The following is a 19005-nucleotide window of genomic DNA, read 5'->3' as shown; positions in this document are numbered from 1 at the left end:
GCGCCAGCGCTGGTATCAATTCTCTATGGTTGTCTCAACCATATATAGGTGTATAGTGATCTATCAATGTGGGTGTAACAACCACAGATATGGCTGCGCCAAATGTTACTATTTTCTGGCTGTGGCAACCATATCGTTTTTTCCGTGTAGGATATTGAAAAGTAACACATCGTGGCACTTCGTTTCGCGTGGAAAGTGTATGCGTGGAGGCAGTAGGTTCTGCCTCCCTGCGGGGGGCTCCACTATTGTTAACCCTTAAATGCCCCGTGGGGTCCAGCGGACCCCAGACCTTTTAGAATGAAATGTTTTCAAATGTTCTTGCCAAAAATGGAGCTCATGCTCCCATTGATGATAGTTGAGTGATTGACCTACCCGTTTGTACACTTAGCAGTACTCAGTTTACTTAATTTTTTGTACTATGTTAAAATTGAAATTTTAACAATATAAGCATTTTATTCTCTTTTCTAAGCTTTGAACAACATTGAAAAAAATTTTCATAACTAAAAATAAAAAAATCAATGAGTAAAGAGACATTTTTCATGCTGGGGTTTTTAGACCCCTCATGTCATTTACGAGATTCTTGAGAGGTGTGGCATTTAAGGGTTAAACTAGACACATATAGTAGAAAGTTATAAACCCATGTGGCACCTCGTTTCATGTCGACAACATATATCAAGGTCATTGAAATCAGCAAAGTCGCCCTTAATCTAAAGTTTTACCAACTTTAACACTGTATATCTCGAAAACCAGAGCGGTTAGCCCTATAAAACCTATATAATTTTCTGTTCAGCGTTAAAAGTACTACCAGAAACCATCGTCAAATTGAGACGCCAAAGTTATCGGAATCTAACCATACGACAGCCGTTGAAAAATAATCTTGCATTAATATAACATTTTTCGATCATTTACTTTTAGATCCTGGATTCTCCTAAAACGTAGAATTTTCCCTCGCGAGGCACTGTGTATAATTTTTATAGGACGCAGGAGGTTAATATGTCGCATATGACAAATCGGTACGAGAGGCAGGGGACGCGAGCAAAAGCAAACACACGCGCGAGAGCAAATCGATATTTGGCGGATAAGCACGATAAAAAAAGAGCTAGACGCGCGGGGCAGCGGATTGCTCGCGATACTTTTTGTTCGCCCGGGCTATACCTCTGCCGGCCGCCATCGGTAATATCGAGAGTATAACCGATCGTATTTATCCGTCCGACGGAACGTATTGCGTCGGCGGTTGAGTTATGAATCCACGCTTAACGCGAGCAGCAACGAAATAAACATGCCGGACGGAAGTTTTCGCGTGATTTACGGACACGGGTCGCGACACGGAGAACCTCCGCGAATTCGTCACAATTCTCGACACACCGGGATTCGAGTCGCGAAATCACGATCGCATTAACCGACTTCGATTAAAACGTTTCGGCGAGAGCCGATAACACTCGTAAAACTAACGTGATCGACGGCATTTTTTTTTTTATAAAGATCGCGCGCCGACCGTTTTTCAATTTATCCCTTAACCCGATAAGCGCGTAAAATCGCGCGAGAAGAATAACGCGCGTGAAAAAAACGACGCTTTAATCCATTGAAATGAATTTCGAAGTGGTATTTTCAGAAATCCCGGCCGCGCCGCGAATCTGGCGAAAGGGAGAAAGATAGAGAATCGTAGAATCCCTGAAACCTGACGTTAAAACTGTGCGCAATCTGCATTTCCGCGTGCTTGCAGGTTCGAGAAATTACGGAGTTGCAATAGGTATTAGATACGATGGTATATAATACATTGGATACCAGTAGTTGCTTTCCCTCCCTTCCCTCTCCCCCTCGTTGGCGTTTCGTACTTTCCGAAGTTGCAACAAGAGCAAGAGTAGCAAACTACTTCAATCAGCATCGCGGGCGAGCCGCGTGAACGCTTTCGGCGTCCCAATTAATATAAGTTTCTCCACGGCGATTTCGGGAGTTGCACATGCCGCTCTGCATTAATAGCCCAGTCGATAGAGCCCGAAAAAGCCGCTGAAATGGAATTAATTCCGGAAAGCGATTTTATTTTTTTGACTGTTTTGGAGGGTCATGGGTAATCTAAAACCGGATTTTCGGGATTCTAACCCTGGAGCGTTAGCCGCCATTTTGATTAGAAGGGTGATTTTGTAAATATCTCGCTTATTTTCAACTTTAAAGTGAAAGTGGTAATAACCAAACTTATAGAAAATTTAATATTCTACAATTTTGGTCCTTATCATTTTTTACCTAGGATCGATATTTTGGGTCTTAGACTAAAAAATGGGGGTGAATTTTTTATTTATTTTATTTTTTTAATAATGCGCCATAAACTCTACCCCCGTGGTGGTGTAAAAAAGATGTTTTTCATTATACCAGGTAAATTCAAAAAATAAAAAAAAAATGAAAAATTTTACCCCCCACTTTCGAGTCTAAGACACAAAATATCGATCCTAGATGAAAAATGATAAGGACCAAAATTGTAGAGTATTAAATTTTCTACAAGTTTGGTTATTACCACTTTCACTCTAAAGTTGAAAATAAGCGAGATATTTACAAAATCACCCTTCTAATCAAAATGGCGGCGAACGCTCCAGAGTTAGAATCCCGAAAATCTGGTTTTAGACTACCCATGACCCTCCGAAACAGTCAAAAAAATAAAATCGCTTCCCGGAATTAATTCCATTTAAAAGTCTCTATCGACTGGGCTATAAGAATTATCGCGAAATTCGTAAACTACATTCGCGAATGTTTGATACCGAGATCAATGTAGTCGCCGTAATGCAGGATTGATGAAAAAATTATTTTTAAAAAATTTATATCTTTCATTATAACTGCGGAAAATAAATCCTTAAAAGTTCCGATATGCGTAAAAGAAATATTAAGAGTAAATATCTCACCAGGATTTCAGTGAAATTCAACAATTTAATTGTTATCATTAACTGCTGAATATACAGTTTTCGGATAAAGTGGGTCTAATGAAACTTCATAACGAAATGTTCGTTATAATCCTGATGCTTTTTCGCGAGTCGAGTCCCGAGCTTCCTGCACGCGATATTTCAACAAGTACGCGGATTCGCGCACTGCATGAGAGCGGCGCGGTAACGAAATTCTGAAATTCTGAAATTATGAATTCCTTTTTATTCGTGTGTAGAGAAAAAGAGGGGGGGGAGAAGACGAACGCGCGGAAGGTGGAGATGGAGAAAGTTGCCTCGTCCATTAAACACGAAACCACAATCTTTGGATGGATCGGTGCTCTGTTCCACGCAGTTTTTTGTTCGACGAAAAACAACGCTTTCCAAATGTTGTCTGGCGATGAATGTTAATAAAGTAATCGCGTACAACTGCGTCCGCATATTACAACGAAAATCATCAGTCAATTAACATAAATTAATGTCTCATACACAAATTTGCTACAATAATGAAAGTATAACAAAAAAATCTGTATATATCGCGTACATACGCGCGCGCGTCCCCCGTTAAAATGTGTTAATTTTTATATATATCGTTGATTTTCAGCAAAATGTGTGTAACGTACAATTGTACGTCTCTTAGATGGCTGCGACTCTCTAGTTGTTTCTTTAAAATTTCAGCTCACGAACGCCTCGTTTTGTGCATATCACCCTACGCCCGGAGCGGAAGGATAGAATGAAAGCAAGCAGTTTGCTCCTTGTCGCCGGGCGTTTCTCTCCATTATCCGTTTGGCGTTCTAGCCTTCGTAGCGTCTCCCCGCTCCGTAGGACTTTCGCACGGTTCTGATGAGTCCTTGTCATGTTCTGCGGTCGCAGTCTCTGACTTATCCAGCCGCGCCGCGGAATGTCTCTCTGCGAATGCTTTCCACTGAATTCGCCAAGTCGACGCTTGCATCTCGTAGACGCGAAAGATCCTCTTTCGCTAACTTCCGAGAGATATTTGTGAGAGAAATATACATCTCACCCATTTTCATCGAGAAAACCTCAATGTCATTCTATTATTCATGAGTTGACAAGAGAGGTCTTTCAGGATATTCCGGGCTGTAGAATCCTTAGAAAAAAAAATTGAACATGAAGGTAAATTATTTTATATAGCAGAAAAAGTATCAAAATTTATTTAACTGCTCGTGACTTATTATAAATAATATGTATTTTGCTTTCGCCAAATTTTGATACTTTTTTTACAACATAAATTAACAAAAAAGATTTATTCTACTCATTAATTTAACAGTCTAACTAAAAGAAGAAAAAGCTAAGGATTTGAATTAAAAACATGAGTAAGGGAAAGGGGATGAAAACCTCGAAACAATACAGGAGAGAAAATCCGAGAAGCAAAAAAAGCGTGACGAATGCCGGGATGAAAGGAAACGGTAGTCGCGCGCGCACGTATACCGAGAGAAATGGTGAAAAACAGGATGCATTTGGTCTGCGCGACGGATGTCGACTGTGTCTTCGGCTCTTGTTGCGGCGCCGGAAGTGCAGGCGAGGGATAGGGTAGGTGGGTAGGTATCACCTTTCTTCGTCCGTGCGATGTAACACGTCGCAGTGGACCCCGGGGAGCCGTTTCGAAGGAGACAGCCGCCAATTTATCCCGTCCAACAACGTCGTCGGCTCTCCCTTTCTCTCTTGCTCGCTCTCTCTCTCTCTCTCTTGTTCTCCGTCTCTCTTTTTCCCTTTCTCACGACAGCGTGTCTTCCGTTGTGGTACGTGTCGTCGCTGACCGCGATTACTATGCCTGGACGAACGTCCTGTCCTGTTTCTTGACGTTTTCAATGGAAACAAACTTTGCGTGGTATTATGTCGGATGAAATCGTTGTATTCGATTTAGGACGGGAAAAGAGGATTAAATTGTATAGGGATGGGCAGAAAGATTAAACTGATAAACGTAATCCCGAGGCTGTTTCTCACACCAAGGTTTATGAGATAATGACTATAATAGAGATGATCCCACACCTACGGTATTGTTTTTTGACAATAGATCCTTTGATTATAATTTCGAGTCAAGCTTTCTTTTGTGAGAATTTCGAGGACATTACTGAAAGTTTCATATTAATGTATTCTTCAGTATACTGGCGTATAATTAAGTATGAGTAAGAACCGAAGTATCGCATATCACGAAATATCATCTGCAGCAATGGTAGACGTGTAGAGACGATAGTATCGATGAATAATTTTGCTTGACCTATCGCAACATTGCATCGACTTTCAAATGAGAGAGAGAGAGAGAGAGAGGGAGAGAGAGAGAGAGAGGTCCAGAGAGGTATTAGGTACTTTCGTTGTTCTAGGAATGAAATCGACTGTCTCTCCGGTGATCAACACGCACAATGAGATCAGCGTTGTTCAGCGATCGTTGTTAAACTTGCACAATGCAAATTCGAGAGAGAACGGTTCTGTTGCCTTTAAACTTGGTAATCACTGACATATATTATCTATCAGAGTCCAATTCCGGACATATATTCCATGCCCTAGTTTTGCGATTATACTTGTAAATCATAAAATACAGATAGTTAAATATTTAAACAAAAATAAAAATAGAATAAATGCTGTTTATTAAGAATTAGCTAAGAGACGTCTAATTAACATTTAATAAATTAGTAGATATAAAAGCGAGTACGAAAAGAAGGCTTTCTAGATCAGTATAATTAACAAATAATTCCACTTTACATTATTTTCAAATCATAAGAATTTCCAAATCAATTGTTCCCGATCTTTCGGATACAAAAAGGGAATCAAATAACATTCGAGGGGGAACCAAAGTTTCCTTTTCGACAGAATCCTGTTTTTCACAATGGAAGGAGCAAGCTATCAATCAACGTACTCGAGATATTGTCAATCACGTTTCTTTATAAACGACTTTCTACAACAGGTGGTTTGCCTATTGTCAAAGCCAAGCGAAACCATTAGACACGCTATTAACCTACTTAGCAGCGGTAACGGTCAGCCAGCGCCTATTACATCGGCTCGATAATACGTACCTTTCTTTCTGATCCTATCGGCGAATCGCAGACTCTATCGGTCGATACGTAACCCTTTACACCGCATCGCAATTTCCATAACGCGTGTTCCCGCCCGCGCGAGATGCTATCGGCGCGATGTTGTAATGAGTATATATACTTGCCACTTGACTGGGAAATCAATCCTATTCAAAGACCCGAGAGAATAATTTACGCGATAATCAGACGAGGATTAACTTTATTTTCGATGTGTTTATCGATGCGTCTGGAGAAGAATTTTGTTCGTACGATAGAAATTTTATTCGATCTAAAAAATTTTTTATTATAATTAACGGAGACAATTTCGTCGCTCTGTGGAAAAATATTACATAAGCGCTAGTATCATAGTAACACGGCACAATTTTGCCAACAATGATACTCGTATCGCAGAATTACCGCTAATTGCACACGTAACAGCATATTAATGCAAGTTTGTAAGTTTCTCACAAGCGAGCCTGATGCTTGACTTGCGTTGATACAACATCAGGTTCCCGTCTTCAGACAAGAGCGACCATAACTTATTATCGCATTTTGCGGTCTGTAACAACACACAACGTTGAGAGTTTGCCACGAAAGAAGGGAGGTTTCCTCCTACTCATCGTATCGCTCTTGATACACGCAAATTTGTTGAGCACGTCGCGGTCGTCCGACAATCAACGTAAATTGTTAGCATTAAAGTTAAAAGCTCCAGTGCGGAAATATTACCGCACGCAAGAGAATTTATCGCGACTTTGATTGGCCATTGGTTAGTTAGCGGTGACTCTCAGAGACAATACGCGCAGAATTTATTTGCGGTCCGCGACCCATGTATTGCTCCGGGCCTTTGTTGCCGCCCATCAATGAGCAGTTATTCTCATAATTATTCCGTTTCGTATTCCAATTACGTCGCATCGTGACTAAGAAGTTTCAGTCTAAAGGATTACTTTGTATTTCTTTCTAAATAGAGTACTTTTTTTTACAAAATTACGTAATCGTACGTAATAGAGCCAAAGCACATAACATGACGTAGCGATATACGACGGTCGTAGTCCTCGACCTGACAAATCACGATACGCCAAAGCTTGTGCGTTACTTACGTCCACGACTACGACTGTCATATGTGCTTTGGTCCATCGAATTAATTCATTTCAGGCTCAAATTGAGAAAGATTGACTATCGCTTTTGTTTCAGGTCAGACTTTTGTTTTTGTAAGAGAGAAAAAGAGAAATTATTCGAGAATAATTTCAACTTTATTATTTCTCTTCCACTTAAAGAAGTTATAAATGATAGCGAGAAGAGAAAGAAAGAGAGAGAGAGAGAGAAAGAGAGAGAGAGAGAGAGAGGTTTTAGTAATTTAAATAAATTTAGATAAGAATATAAAAATCTATGAGAGATTACTCGGGATTTTACTTAAACTCGACTTCCGATACAATTAATCTTTCTGCAGGATTAAAAATTGTGTAAAAATTAATTTACGGACGTTTTCAAGTGCACGACGCGTCTACGCGTTACATACGTTAATTGTTTTCATAAAATTAATCAGCTTGATTGGCCGAGCACGTAACTTAAAGCTCAACATATCGTAACGCGAGAAAATGAGGTAAGACGGAGCGAGGTGAGGCCATGAGCGCGATTAGGTAACGTGTTACGTTACTCCCAACGAGTTACGGGTCTCGGTTGGCCAACCTCTCTCGTAAACGTGCTTACACAGACACAACCTGTCGTCGTTGCACCGTACCGTCGTCATACGGCCGTAAGTACACGACACGTAAAATCGCAGTGGCGTACGCTTATGCGGTCTCGAAAAAACAGCTTGAAATTTTACAGTAGAGTGATTCTAATTAATTGCAAATGCTACGCAAGCAATTAAACCCGTACGATCGTATGGTTTCTCGGTAGAATTTTAGCCTTCCGAGAATCAAATGTCAAATGAATCACGCGTGATTTTTCGAATGTAAAGATGTATATAGTATGTTTTTTCGTTGAAAAACGAGTATAAGCCTGTAAGTCCCGCAGTCTCTTTTTTATTTCAGAATTATTTGCTTAATGCTTTAATGGTGAACTATAGGATGCGTGAAAATGTCGAAAACGTTACTGAAGCTGCGGAGGAGATTGGTTGCGGGTTACGAGCAAAAGCGTTGCGTCATGTCGCATTTCATAGTGCGGTGCGCCTTTATGGGGAATTACAAACCCCTCGGGCCTTGGGAAGAAAAATATACCACGCTGATTGTGTCACTTTTTGTCACGATATCACATTGTACCGTTCTCAGGTTTAAACTGATAAACGTTTTTTACGTTTAAATTCCAATATAGATCAATTGCATAATCGGAAGGAGCTATAAAATGCTTATTTTTATAGAATACGATAAAATTTTTATAACGTATCGAGAGAGCACGAAACAGACAAAAAATGTACACCTATATGCATTGAAAAAACAATAATATAAAAATAATTAATACTTTTATATTTTTACATTGCACTTTTGTGTTAAATTTTTATTAATTTTAATACAAAGACAAATCAAGTTACTGTTGGTGTGTGTGTGTGTGTGTGTGTGTGTGTGTTTGTGTGTGTGAGTGTGTGTGTGTGTGTGCGTGCGTGCGTGCGTGCGTGCGTGCGTGCGTGCGTGCGTGCGTGCGTGCGTGCGTGCGTGCGTGCGTGTGTGTGTGTGTGTGTGTGTGTGTGTGTGTGTGTGTGTGTGTGTGTGTGTGTGTGTGAAAAGAGAAAAATGGGATGGTATAACGGCCAGGCAATAGAAAGGCAAAGTTCGAACAGCCCGATTTATTGACTCGTATAAAAAGTTAGCCCCTCAACATTAAAAAAAAACTTTTTATTCGATTGCTCATCGTTTGCACGTGTACATGCACTGGAAAAAAAAATTTGTTAATCCCAAAAAATATTTAGTCCGATACGTTCAACTAAACATTTTAGTTAGTTAACTAAACATTAGTTGAATTAATTAATTCTTGATTAAAGAAACAAAATAAATTGTAACAACTAATGTTTAGTTTACTAACTAAAATGTTTAGTTAAACGTATCAGACTAAATATTTTTTGGGATTAACCATTTTTTTTCTCAGTGTGCACATTTCGAATTTTTGTTTGCACACTGCTAGTTTAAATAGTATCAACCTAATGGTAAGGTTGGTGTCGGATGCATGGGGTCTATTTTACAGTTTTTTGTTTTCTTGCGATTGTTTAAAGTCAGTTTTAACAGACTTTATTGTATTTTTTTTCATATAAATAAACGGAGAAAATAATTTTATATTACTATTTATTTCTTTTATCCATTTTGTACATTGATTAAATATATTCTGAAAAACCACTTTGCTATTAGAAGGTTAATAAAAGAATTTGGGGGGGAGAGGCAACACAAGGTGTTTGCGCTAGTCGCCTACTGTATCTGCCTATTTATTACGAACATTTTTGTATCTATGTTGTATGAGCATTTAGAGTGTCTCGGCGGTTGGAAATGTAACGATGCAATATTCACAGTTTCTTTACTAAAATTTTTCAAATTTAATAACTGTAAAAGACTATGTTTTAATCGTTTTAATACATAAAACTCATGGTTAGATTAAAGTGGCTTCAAAAGGTTCTTCTATCGCGTCAACGTGACATTTTCTCGAGCACACCTAGCGTATTATGAATTCAACTCGGGAACTATTGGACATTTTACCCTAATTTAATCTATCAATTTAATTTATTCTCAGCTTGCAAGGATACGGCGCGACGTGGCAACGCGACGCAGGATATAACTTGGAAAGATTATCCGAAGACACTTCTCTCAATTGAGCCGGTGAATCGAGTTTTCTCGAATGACAGCTCGTCGTATAAGTATCCGTGCGGGAAAATAACATGAAAGTCGATTACTGTCGTGGGGACGTCTTTATGGAGCTTCGGATGTACAGGCTGTCTCAAAATAAATACGTCAAATATTAATAATACTATATTTTTTTATGTAGCAATTTATATAGCAATTTATAAATCGCTCAAAAAAAAAATCAAATATTCTATAAAATAATATTATTAATAGCGACTTCATAAGATTTAGTATTAAGTTTCTTCATACAGGCACTTGTGAATTGCTCCTTCATTAGAATGTCCTTTGAAACATCAAGAAAACGACAATTTCATTATTAATTTAATTATAAAAATGTATTTAAAAAAACCTATTAGTGTGTCGCAAAATCTTATTTAATAAGAAAAAAAATTGGCAGACAATTAAAATCTGTCTCATTCTGGAACACCCTGTAGGAAAGTTCCCTTTCTCTCGAGTTGCGCGACTGACAGCCCCATACATTTCCCAAGCTCCTCTTCTCTCTGACGCATTTCGGATATTAGGTTTCGAACGTCAATCAGAGCACACCGCCATCGATCGTCATCTGGATGCCGTGACAGCGACGGATTACGCGCGAGTGTCAGCGGAAAAATAGATGCGCGAAATATACCGATGAAGTTTCCCAGCCGGGAGGTCTCGCGCTCCGGCCTAAAACTCGCAATACCGGATTTGTAATATCTGCAATCGCTAATGAAATCTGATAAACGTGACGTCTCGCAAAACTTAACGCGCAATTTAAATAAAACTCAGCATTTTGCCTTTTATAAATTTATATCTTGATTCTTGTGAAGCTATATTACAATCTACAAATAATATCCTTTATCATTTTCCAAATCTTTTTGACTACACTGAACTTGATATACTTTAATTTAAACTTCAGTTTTTTATTCATGCAGAAATATAAAAAATCCATTGAGAATAATTTTCATGTTAATTTTTATGTAAATCAAACAATTTTTTGGATTTTCGCTAAATTCACCGTTTTTAATAATAATATTCAAAATCAAATTTAGTGATGCAAAAAGCTCTCATAGTGCAGTTTCATATCAATTTATTATTAAATTTTTTGTACATAACTTTTTGTAACGCATAAAAAACTAAAACGCATATATATAAATTACATTTATCAATTTTTAAATCTATTTCTATAATTCTTTGCTTTTTTTATCTTGTACTTCGGAAAAATATTAACCAAATTGATTCTCGCACGCAACACATGCACACGCACATCCGTCCGTGTGTTAGAAATAGAAAGTGAGGAATGAGGAATAAGGAAGAGACCGTGTAATCGATCCAATTTCAGATCATTGTGCACGTAAACATACGTAATGCGGTGAGAAAGCGTGAGGATTTTATGGATCAATGATTTTGTAATTGAGCGACCGACAGATCTTGGCAATTTATACGAAGCCAGCAATCTGCAGATCTATCTAGCAATTTATGAAGCTAACAGTCTAACAAATTTAACGGGTCTATCGATCCATAAATCCAGAAGATGCGAAAACTCCTACCGTTACCTGAGTCTAATTACTTTTCGGCATTTATGCTCGGCCGTTTCGCATCGCTAAACGCGTCGCTTTTTCCCTCTTCCAACGTGGAAAACTAAACTCGCAAGATGCGAAATTATTTGCGATACTCGCACAGGAACACGAATTTGCACGTTCGCATTTTACGGTCTTAATGCCGAGGTCTTCGCCGTTTAACATCATCAGGATACAGAACTCTAAAAGAAGAAAAACAAAAAAAAAACATTCGTTCGCCGTGTTCGATTATCGTACGACGATGTTCCGCACGGCAGTGGAAACTGGGTCGTGTAGCACGCGCGCGTGTCCGGCTGCATCTGCAAAACAAATGCGACGGCTGACGGCAGAGACGGCATAAGCGTGCAGATTTATGGAAATAATCACGAATACGCTCGCGGCCTTTTCGAGGAACGGATGCTGATGCGAATTGATTCTCGCGGACAGCTGGCTATTGTTACATCGAGCGGTTAAAGGGAAGGGGGAGAGAAAGAGAGATATTTTTTTTTACTCCGCCGTAGTGATGTAACTGTTTACACGGGTTTACGAGGGATTTACGTGCCGCAGAACACGATATTTTGCGGTAATCGTTGTACAGAGTATATTTTTTTCTACGTCACTATAATAAATGATTTGTATAAATCGTGAATTAAGTGGACGCGTTCGATTGCTCGATTGACGCTTTAATAGGCCGTCTCGCCGACGAGCGATTAGCGGATCTGCGATGATTGGCTGGTTATTCGCGTAATCGATTGTTAAAGTGTCGAAGTCAGTCATAGTAGAAGCCAAGAGTTTACTGAAGCGAATGCACGATGATTATCAAACTCGAGCTCGCGTATTTACCAATGTAATAAAGAAAACAAATTTTTCAAGTGTAAGTTATTTAATAATTTTAAAAATCTTATCTACAAATACGAAATATAAATGCATTTAGAAATTAATTTAGAAATTTACTATAACGTCATCACACTCACATCTGTTTTATACGCGTCTACGTTTGCAAATATAATGCAAAGCAAAATTAATACAGTATAAAATATTACTAACAAAATTGATCTCGTTTTACACATTTTAAGAGAGACAATGTTTTTTTTTTGCGGAGAAATTTCGGTCACCATTGTTCACACTTCATCTTCGCTTTTATTTTTCGATTTACGCGGGCGATGATGCAGAAAGGAAGGCGAGGTCGCAGCGAAAACGTTGCGTTTTGTCACGCGGGCGTTGTATACGACGATATATATGTATATAGTGCACCACCCTCAGCGCGAGCCCCGGACTCTCCCGCTCTCGGTTCCCCAGATCTCAGCTCCGAGAACTCGGGGAAAATCTCAGAAATGTGACCTTTCGCGCGCGCGCGCGAGTCTCTCCTTAACTCTCTCTTTCTCTCGGCGGCGACCGAACACCGAGAGAGCTCGCCGAGAGAGCGCGGTTTCTCACGCCTGCCCACGCACGCGGAGAGATTGATGAAGCAGTCACACTTGTTGCACGTGACTGCACCTTTCTTTCTCGCCCTCTACTCCCTGAGCGAACGCGCCTCGTAATCGGCACCCCGAGAGGAAGTGTTTCGAGCGTTCATCGCGAATGTGGAAATTAACGAGCGCGTCTGTCGGCGCCGCGAACACAATCGATCTCGATCGAGACGCGATCGAGCGAACGACTCAATCTTGCGAGGATTCTAACTGCAGGAAATTCGTCCAGAAATTTATACTTGTCGGAAATTAATCCGAAACAATCGCAGTTGCAGACTAATATTTAACGCAAAAAACATTATTTTACATAGACAGAGAAAATTTCATATATTTTAAATATAATCTTACGACGGAATTTCTTCTTTTTCGAATGAATTTATATCGTAAAAGAGGAAATTATAAATGAAAAATGTTTATAAGCACAAGAAATTCCAATTCCATGTGCTTGAGAAAAATACTTTATAATTTTTTTTTTAAGAATATAATATTATTTCAATAATACTTTTGTTTTATGATTATTCTAAGAATGTTATCGACGCTCAAGAATAAAAAAAAAGAAGGTTTTATTAATTTCAACGCATTTTCTATTTATGTATGTATAAAATATTCTGACTAAGCATTCGCGCGATTCAATAATTTAACTATAATTACTCGGCGTTGAAGCGTACAAGCGTCGATTACGCAACATTAACTCGTTCATCGACGCAACACACGGACACGCACAACGGCCGTTCCCACATTCCCCATCGAGAGGTCTTTCCATAAAGTCAAATCACTTTCGCGCGTAAACGCCATCGATCATGCACCAACGTGATCTTCCGCCGCCACGTTGATCTTCGCGAAAGAAAAAGACGCGGAGAAACGATTCGCGAACCGAATTAACTTGTCGGAGAAGTCCGAGAAACATCACAGTTAAGATATACATTATATACATACATACATACATAGCATATACATGTATATTTAAGAAGCTAATTTGGCTTCTTAACTCGATGGTTAATCTTCATGAATGGCTAGTTTGATTAGATGCGCGAATTAATCTCTCCCGAACAAAATGGAAATCACGATCCTGGACGTGCGTATGAAAATATAGTAGACAATTTTAATTTTAAAAACACAAGTACCATACTATATCTTTTTTCTACAACTTTTTCGCCATATTTTGTGCATTTTTTTAAAGTTACATGGTACATTTAGCGAGCGTAATCCGTACGCTGCCAGCCTAGATAGTCATTCACTCGTCAGTCGAAGTGGACTAATGGATCGGGAAATGCGAAAAATCTTCTATTTATATTTGTGTTCATGTTAAATTGGAGAGGTTATCGAGCACTTCGCCAAAATAGCGACCGCCATTTGACGCAGAAACGCGCGATGCCCGCATACGCGATCGATGCGCTGCGCTGCTCGCAATCGGTCTCCTCGTGAAACCAGTTACGTTGGTCTCTGGGCGCAACCCATCAACGATAGTGGCGACGATCGTGGTTTATGTACCACCCTCCCTCTCCCTCTCCCTCGAATGCCCCGGTCTCAATACCCTGCATCCAATACACCGGCATCGGGAATAGAATCGCTCGCGATGTTCGCCGAGAATCGAGCGGCGATGACTTCGCAAACGAGAGAAAAACGTGGGGGAAAAAAAAGAAAGAAAGAAAGAAAGAAAGAAAAAAGCTCTGAGAGACTCTAGGGCGATCAACGCCGAGCAAGAGATGGAAAATTGATCGCGAGAAACATTCGCTCTCCTCTATCGTATTTGCATGCTTCGCTCGAGCTTGCAATCCGCATAGTGCTCCTCCGGCGAAGCCTTCAGTAAAGGTAGAAAATAATAAAAGCTATTCTCCTGCTGATAAAAATAGCAAGGCACTTGCGTGGTTTTTACGCGAAAAGAAATAAGCGGAGTAGCTTTAATTATTTTAAATCGAATACATTCGGCGGACTGGTTTAGGAAAATATTTATACAGAATGTCTCTGAAAACAATTGTCCAAATTTACAGGCGTATTCTTGGATTCATCTAAAGCCAATGCGTTTTTCTTGACAAACCGACGATTTTCAAACAATTTTTATGAGAAAATAAAATCGTTCGTATTTAATCTACAAAATGACGAATAAGTATAGCCAATATTTTTCAACGTTATCTCTGTATAAATACGTACGTACTGCCAGGTGAAAAATGAAATTAAAAACAAAACGCGCGTAGCAGCTGTCGGCGGAGCGGTGTCGTGTAAAGCGAACCCAAAGCTCAATCTATGCTTGGTTGCACGCGATACGTCATAGTCAATTGAAACTGTCGTTGTACATATATCGGCGCACAGAGGCATTACTCATCTCCGTGTAATGTCTTATCGATCCCCCCGTCCCATATCGAAGACGTCGCCGCGGCAATGCATGAGATGCGTGAACGTAAATTATTCAAGACCGTCGGTTTTGAATTACGAGGCCCGCGTTAAATATTAATACCATCGACCGGGGGCAAGAAAACGCGACATAGAATAAGTAATGCCGAATACGGACTGTGACAGGAAATTAGGTGGGAATAATTCAGTTTGTTGGCCGCGCGCGCGCGCGCGCGCGTATACGTTTGTGTGTAGGTATGTGTAACAAGAAAGGTGAGCGGGGTATATTTGAAATTCAATCTTAGTCTGAATCAAAAGGATTATCTCTCACGAAATCGTGCATCGAATTTAACGTAATTCATCGTTGATTAATCTATTTTTATACTCCAGCCCGCGCGCGAAGTTGCCTGTTGCGTGCTATAAAGGAAGGCAGACGTGCGAAAATAATATTCTATTACCGACGTAAAATAATCCGACGGCTTTACGAGGCGGCCGCGCGAAATACGGCGACATCGAAAATTATGATCCCCCGCGTGTCTCCCTCTTCTCCTCTCCTCCCACCTCCCTCGCTCCTTCTGTTACATTAATAAGGGGATACGGCGAGCATTTATATTTGTACGTTGCGTATTTATATGTGTACGTGTTTATACATCGCTGCAGCTATAGCGAGCGACCAGCGCGCGCGTGCGAATTGCAAGCACGTCCGCATGGGCACTCTTGTATAAACATGGGCGACCATGCATAAGAGAGGGACTTTCACTGAACATTATTAGATACGCGTCGGAATGCGACTACCGTAAACCGCGACTGCAGCGGTTGGTGCCGTAAGTTGCACCGTAAGTACCACGACGCGCCGTTCTCTTTTGTCCCGAAATTGCCAACGACGACCGTACTTACCTTCGCGTCCACGCTCATTTTCGTGTACGAACGAGGGAGGATCAGTGTCGATTAATTGAGTTAAAGACGTTATCGCGTGAGCGAGTCCATTAATATCTGAAACTTTTTTGTAATGGAAATAAAGTAGAGCAAATAAATTATAAATTAGGAAAAGTCCGATAAAAGAGGAGAAACGAAAAATTAAAGTGAATAAAAAAGTTGTGAATGGATAAATATAATCTATTAATAAAAAGATTCATGCATCTCTCTTTTTCTCCCTGTCTACGTGCATGAAAAGTGTATATACGCATGTACAATAGTACATTTTTTAAATGTAAAGAGAGATATTTTTTATGTATACTTCAACTGTGAAAGAAGAGACGGTGGACAAATATTAGAAAAACTGCTGCGCGAAACATGTAATATGATTAAAAAGAGTAAAAGAGGGAAAAAAAAGCTGAACCAAAATCGATTCGTGCAAACTCGACTTGAGGGAGTCGTGCTATCGATCGAGAAAATAGCGAAACGATGTTTATTCGGGCCAAATGCTCGTGTTACGCTTAACAGACGTAGCTACGAGAGGAGGAGGGGATGGAAAAACGAGAAATATGAATAAAGCCGATGGTGATGTATTCTGAGCGACGCCGACGCAGCGCCACGACGCTCCTTTGGAAACGGCAAGCAACTTCGGATTTATCCGTACAAAGGTAAGCCGTCTTATGCCTCGAAGAGCGGATATGTTGCATGAAAGATCAGTGCGTGGTACTGCGCATATAGAGAGCCATATTCGACTTCGGTCGGCGAAATGTCGGACGCTTAATTCACACACGGGACGCTCTCTTGATATAAACGCAGTCCTAAGACGATTATAATAATATATATAATATCACTCTAGTTCGGCTAATAAATACGGACCGGGGTCGCTCGAAAATAGGCCGACTTATCCTCTCACCTCAGGATCTCTGAAACATGTAAATAGTGAAGTTGGTTCGCGCGGCAAGTTAATAATAACGCTGACAAAGATATAAGAAAAATTATTTCGGTATCTGGAAAATAGTAATATCACTCTTGCTCGCTAATAAATACAGACCGGGGTCGATCGAAAATGGACCGATAATAATAACGCTGACAAAGATATAAGACAAATTATTTCGGTATCTGGAACATAAATGTGCAAGATTATTAATTCTGTCAGACTTCTGATTCGGAATCTCCGTAGACATTCTCTGAAGAAATAACTCTTTATAAAATTTAAATCCTGTTTGTTTCTTGCACAAATATATTACCTCGCTGTCATCTATATATTTGCAGAAAAATAATCGTAAAATAGTTATTTGTGTAACAAGTGCGGGAAGTTGAGAATTGGACACTGCGTGCGAGAATATCTCATTCCTGCACGGGTTTAAGTGGGGAATGTCTTGCGTGGGAAATTGGCTATTTGTCGCACAGATGGCGCGCGCGGAATGGGCCACTTTCCACGCACGTGTGATATAATAGTTATTTGTGCAACAAGTGCTGGAAGATAAAAATTCACGGGTGCAGAGTTGACGCACGGTCACCGCACCCGGGAATTTTCATCTTCACGCACGGCTTGCATACCCTATTTTATGACGCGTGCGTGATAGACCACTTTCCATGCACGTGTTACATAAACAGGTTTTTTATTATTTCATATATTTTCCAATTTTAGTATAATTAGAATAAAAATGTTATCTTATATGTAAATATATGTTTATATATATATGTATAATTTTTAAATATACGCGGAAAAATTAGAAGATTAAAAGAAAAATGCTGATCCATATAGGAGACTCAATGAGAAATAATTCGCTTATCAAGAAAGATTGCAGAGCCAACGTTAAAATGTTATTATGTTTAATGATGCATGATAAAATACGATGATAAAAATTAAAAGGTGATAAACGCAAAGATAATAAGAGCGAACGTTTAACGGCTCGTTACAAACATTAAATGGGAGAATAATGAAATTCTCCTGTCTCGCGTGTATTCATAACGCTATTAGCTGTAGCGTTATATCCCGTGCAGGATGGAGCGACATTTATCTGCCAGCGAATTCTTGCTCTATTTAACGCAATACTGAAGCGGAAACCTGTAAAGATAGGAAAGCCGTTGCGTGAGCTCGAGAACACACCCTTGCGCACATGGTAGCTATTCCATCAAGTGACAACCGTTCAACAATTAAATTAATGCTGCTTATCTGCATCGATTAGCACACGTGCGACTGACAGTGATAAACCGACCTCGAGACGCAATTTCCTCATTTATTAATCGCTTTACATTGACGTGCCACGAAATTTGCATAATTATCGTCAAGAATCGATACAGGCTAGAAATAATATTAGTCGATAAACTTTAATTAGAGATTGCCTCGTGAATTCTTATATTTAAACAATTGTAAACAATGAGAAAATGGTATATAAATTTTGAACCTTCTTTCCTGAAATTACCCGTGAGTTAATTTACGAAAATTATGTTTTCGATGAAAAAAAAAAAACAGATACACTGACAGATAAATTTTCGAAATTAGCGGAACATGAATAATCGGTATTTATTTTGTAAAGACTGTCCCACATTTCGTCGTTACCGGCACATTATAATGCACATCTCTCCTCGTTCACTTTTTTAAACATATCCCAGATAAAAATGTAAATTGTCCTCGATCTCTCGGGCGATTCTGAGAATATCTTCGACGACGTAACGTAACGTAGTCAGGAACAGCAAAGTGGTACAAATGTATTATACACACGATCATGATTGAATCTAGATATGCCGGAAGTACATTTACATTCCGTGAGAGACGTCGACTTAACGTCCCTCGAACAGCGATAATGTGGCGCATCTCGGTTACCGCTCTTTCTCTCTTTCTCTCTTTCTCTCTTTTCTCGCTAACCCACGCTGGAATTCGAGATGTGTATCGCGATTAAGCACGCATATTTAAAGATAAAGTAATACCGTCAGGTAAACCACCCGAATCGCATCCGCCTGCGGAATGACGCTTCGTGACATCCGCG

At 39.6% G+C, this 19005-nt stretch overlaps 1 protein-coding gene across 5 annotated transcripts in view; it reads right to left on the bottom strand.

Annotated features, from left to right (window-relative positions):
- The window catches only part of LOC143898290 (CCR4-NOT transcription complex subunit 6-like), a 379988-nt gene that overhangs the window by 109605 nt on the left and 251378 nt on the right, over positions 1-19005 (bottom strand). The window contains exon 4 of one of the 5 annotated variants that reach the window (XM_077407664.1): positions 3947-4014. The exons of 2 other annotated variants lie outside the window; for them this stretch is intronic. In XM_077407664.1, the coding sequence (XP_077263790.1) occupies positions 3962-4014 (53 nt within the window). In that variant the 3' untranslated portion in view covers positions 3947-3961. Of the gene's footprint in view, positions 1-3946; positions 4015-10887; positions 11618-16726; positions 16936-19005 lie in introns of those variants that run through there. 2 more of the 5 variants (XM_077407663.1, XM_077407668.1) reach the window with 2 other exon arrangements.

This window comes from Temnothorax americanus, unplaced genomic scaffold (genome assembly GCF_048541705.1).
Source record: "Temnothorax americanus isolate GAGA-0224 unplaced genomic scaffold, ASM4854170v1 Scaffold23, whole genome shotgun sequence".
NCBI lineage: Eukaryota > Metazoa > Arthropoda > Insecta > Hymenoptera > Formicidae > Temnothorax > Temnothorax americanus.
Note: the sequence above shows the minus strand (reverse complement) of the source record. Positions and strands in the feature narration are given on the sequence as shown.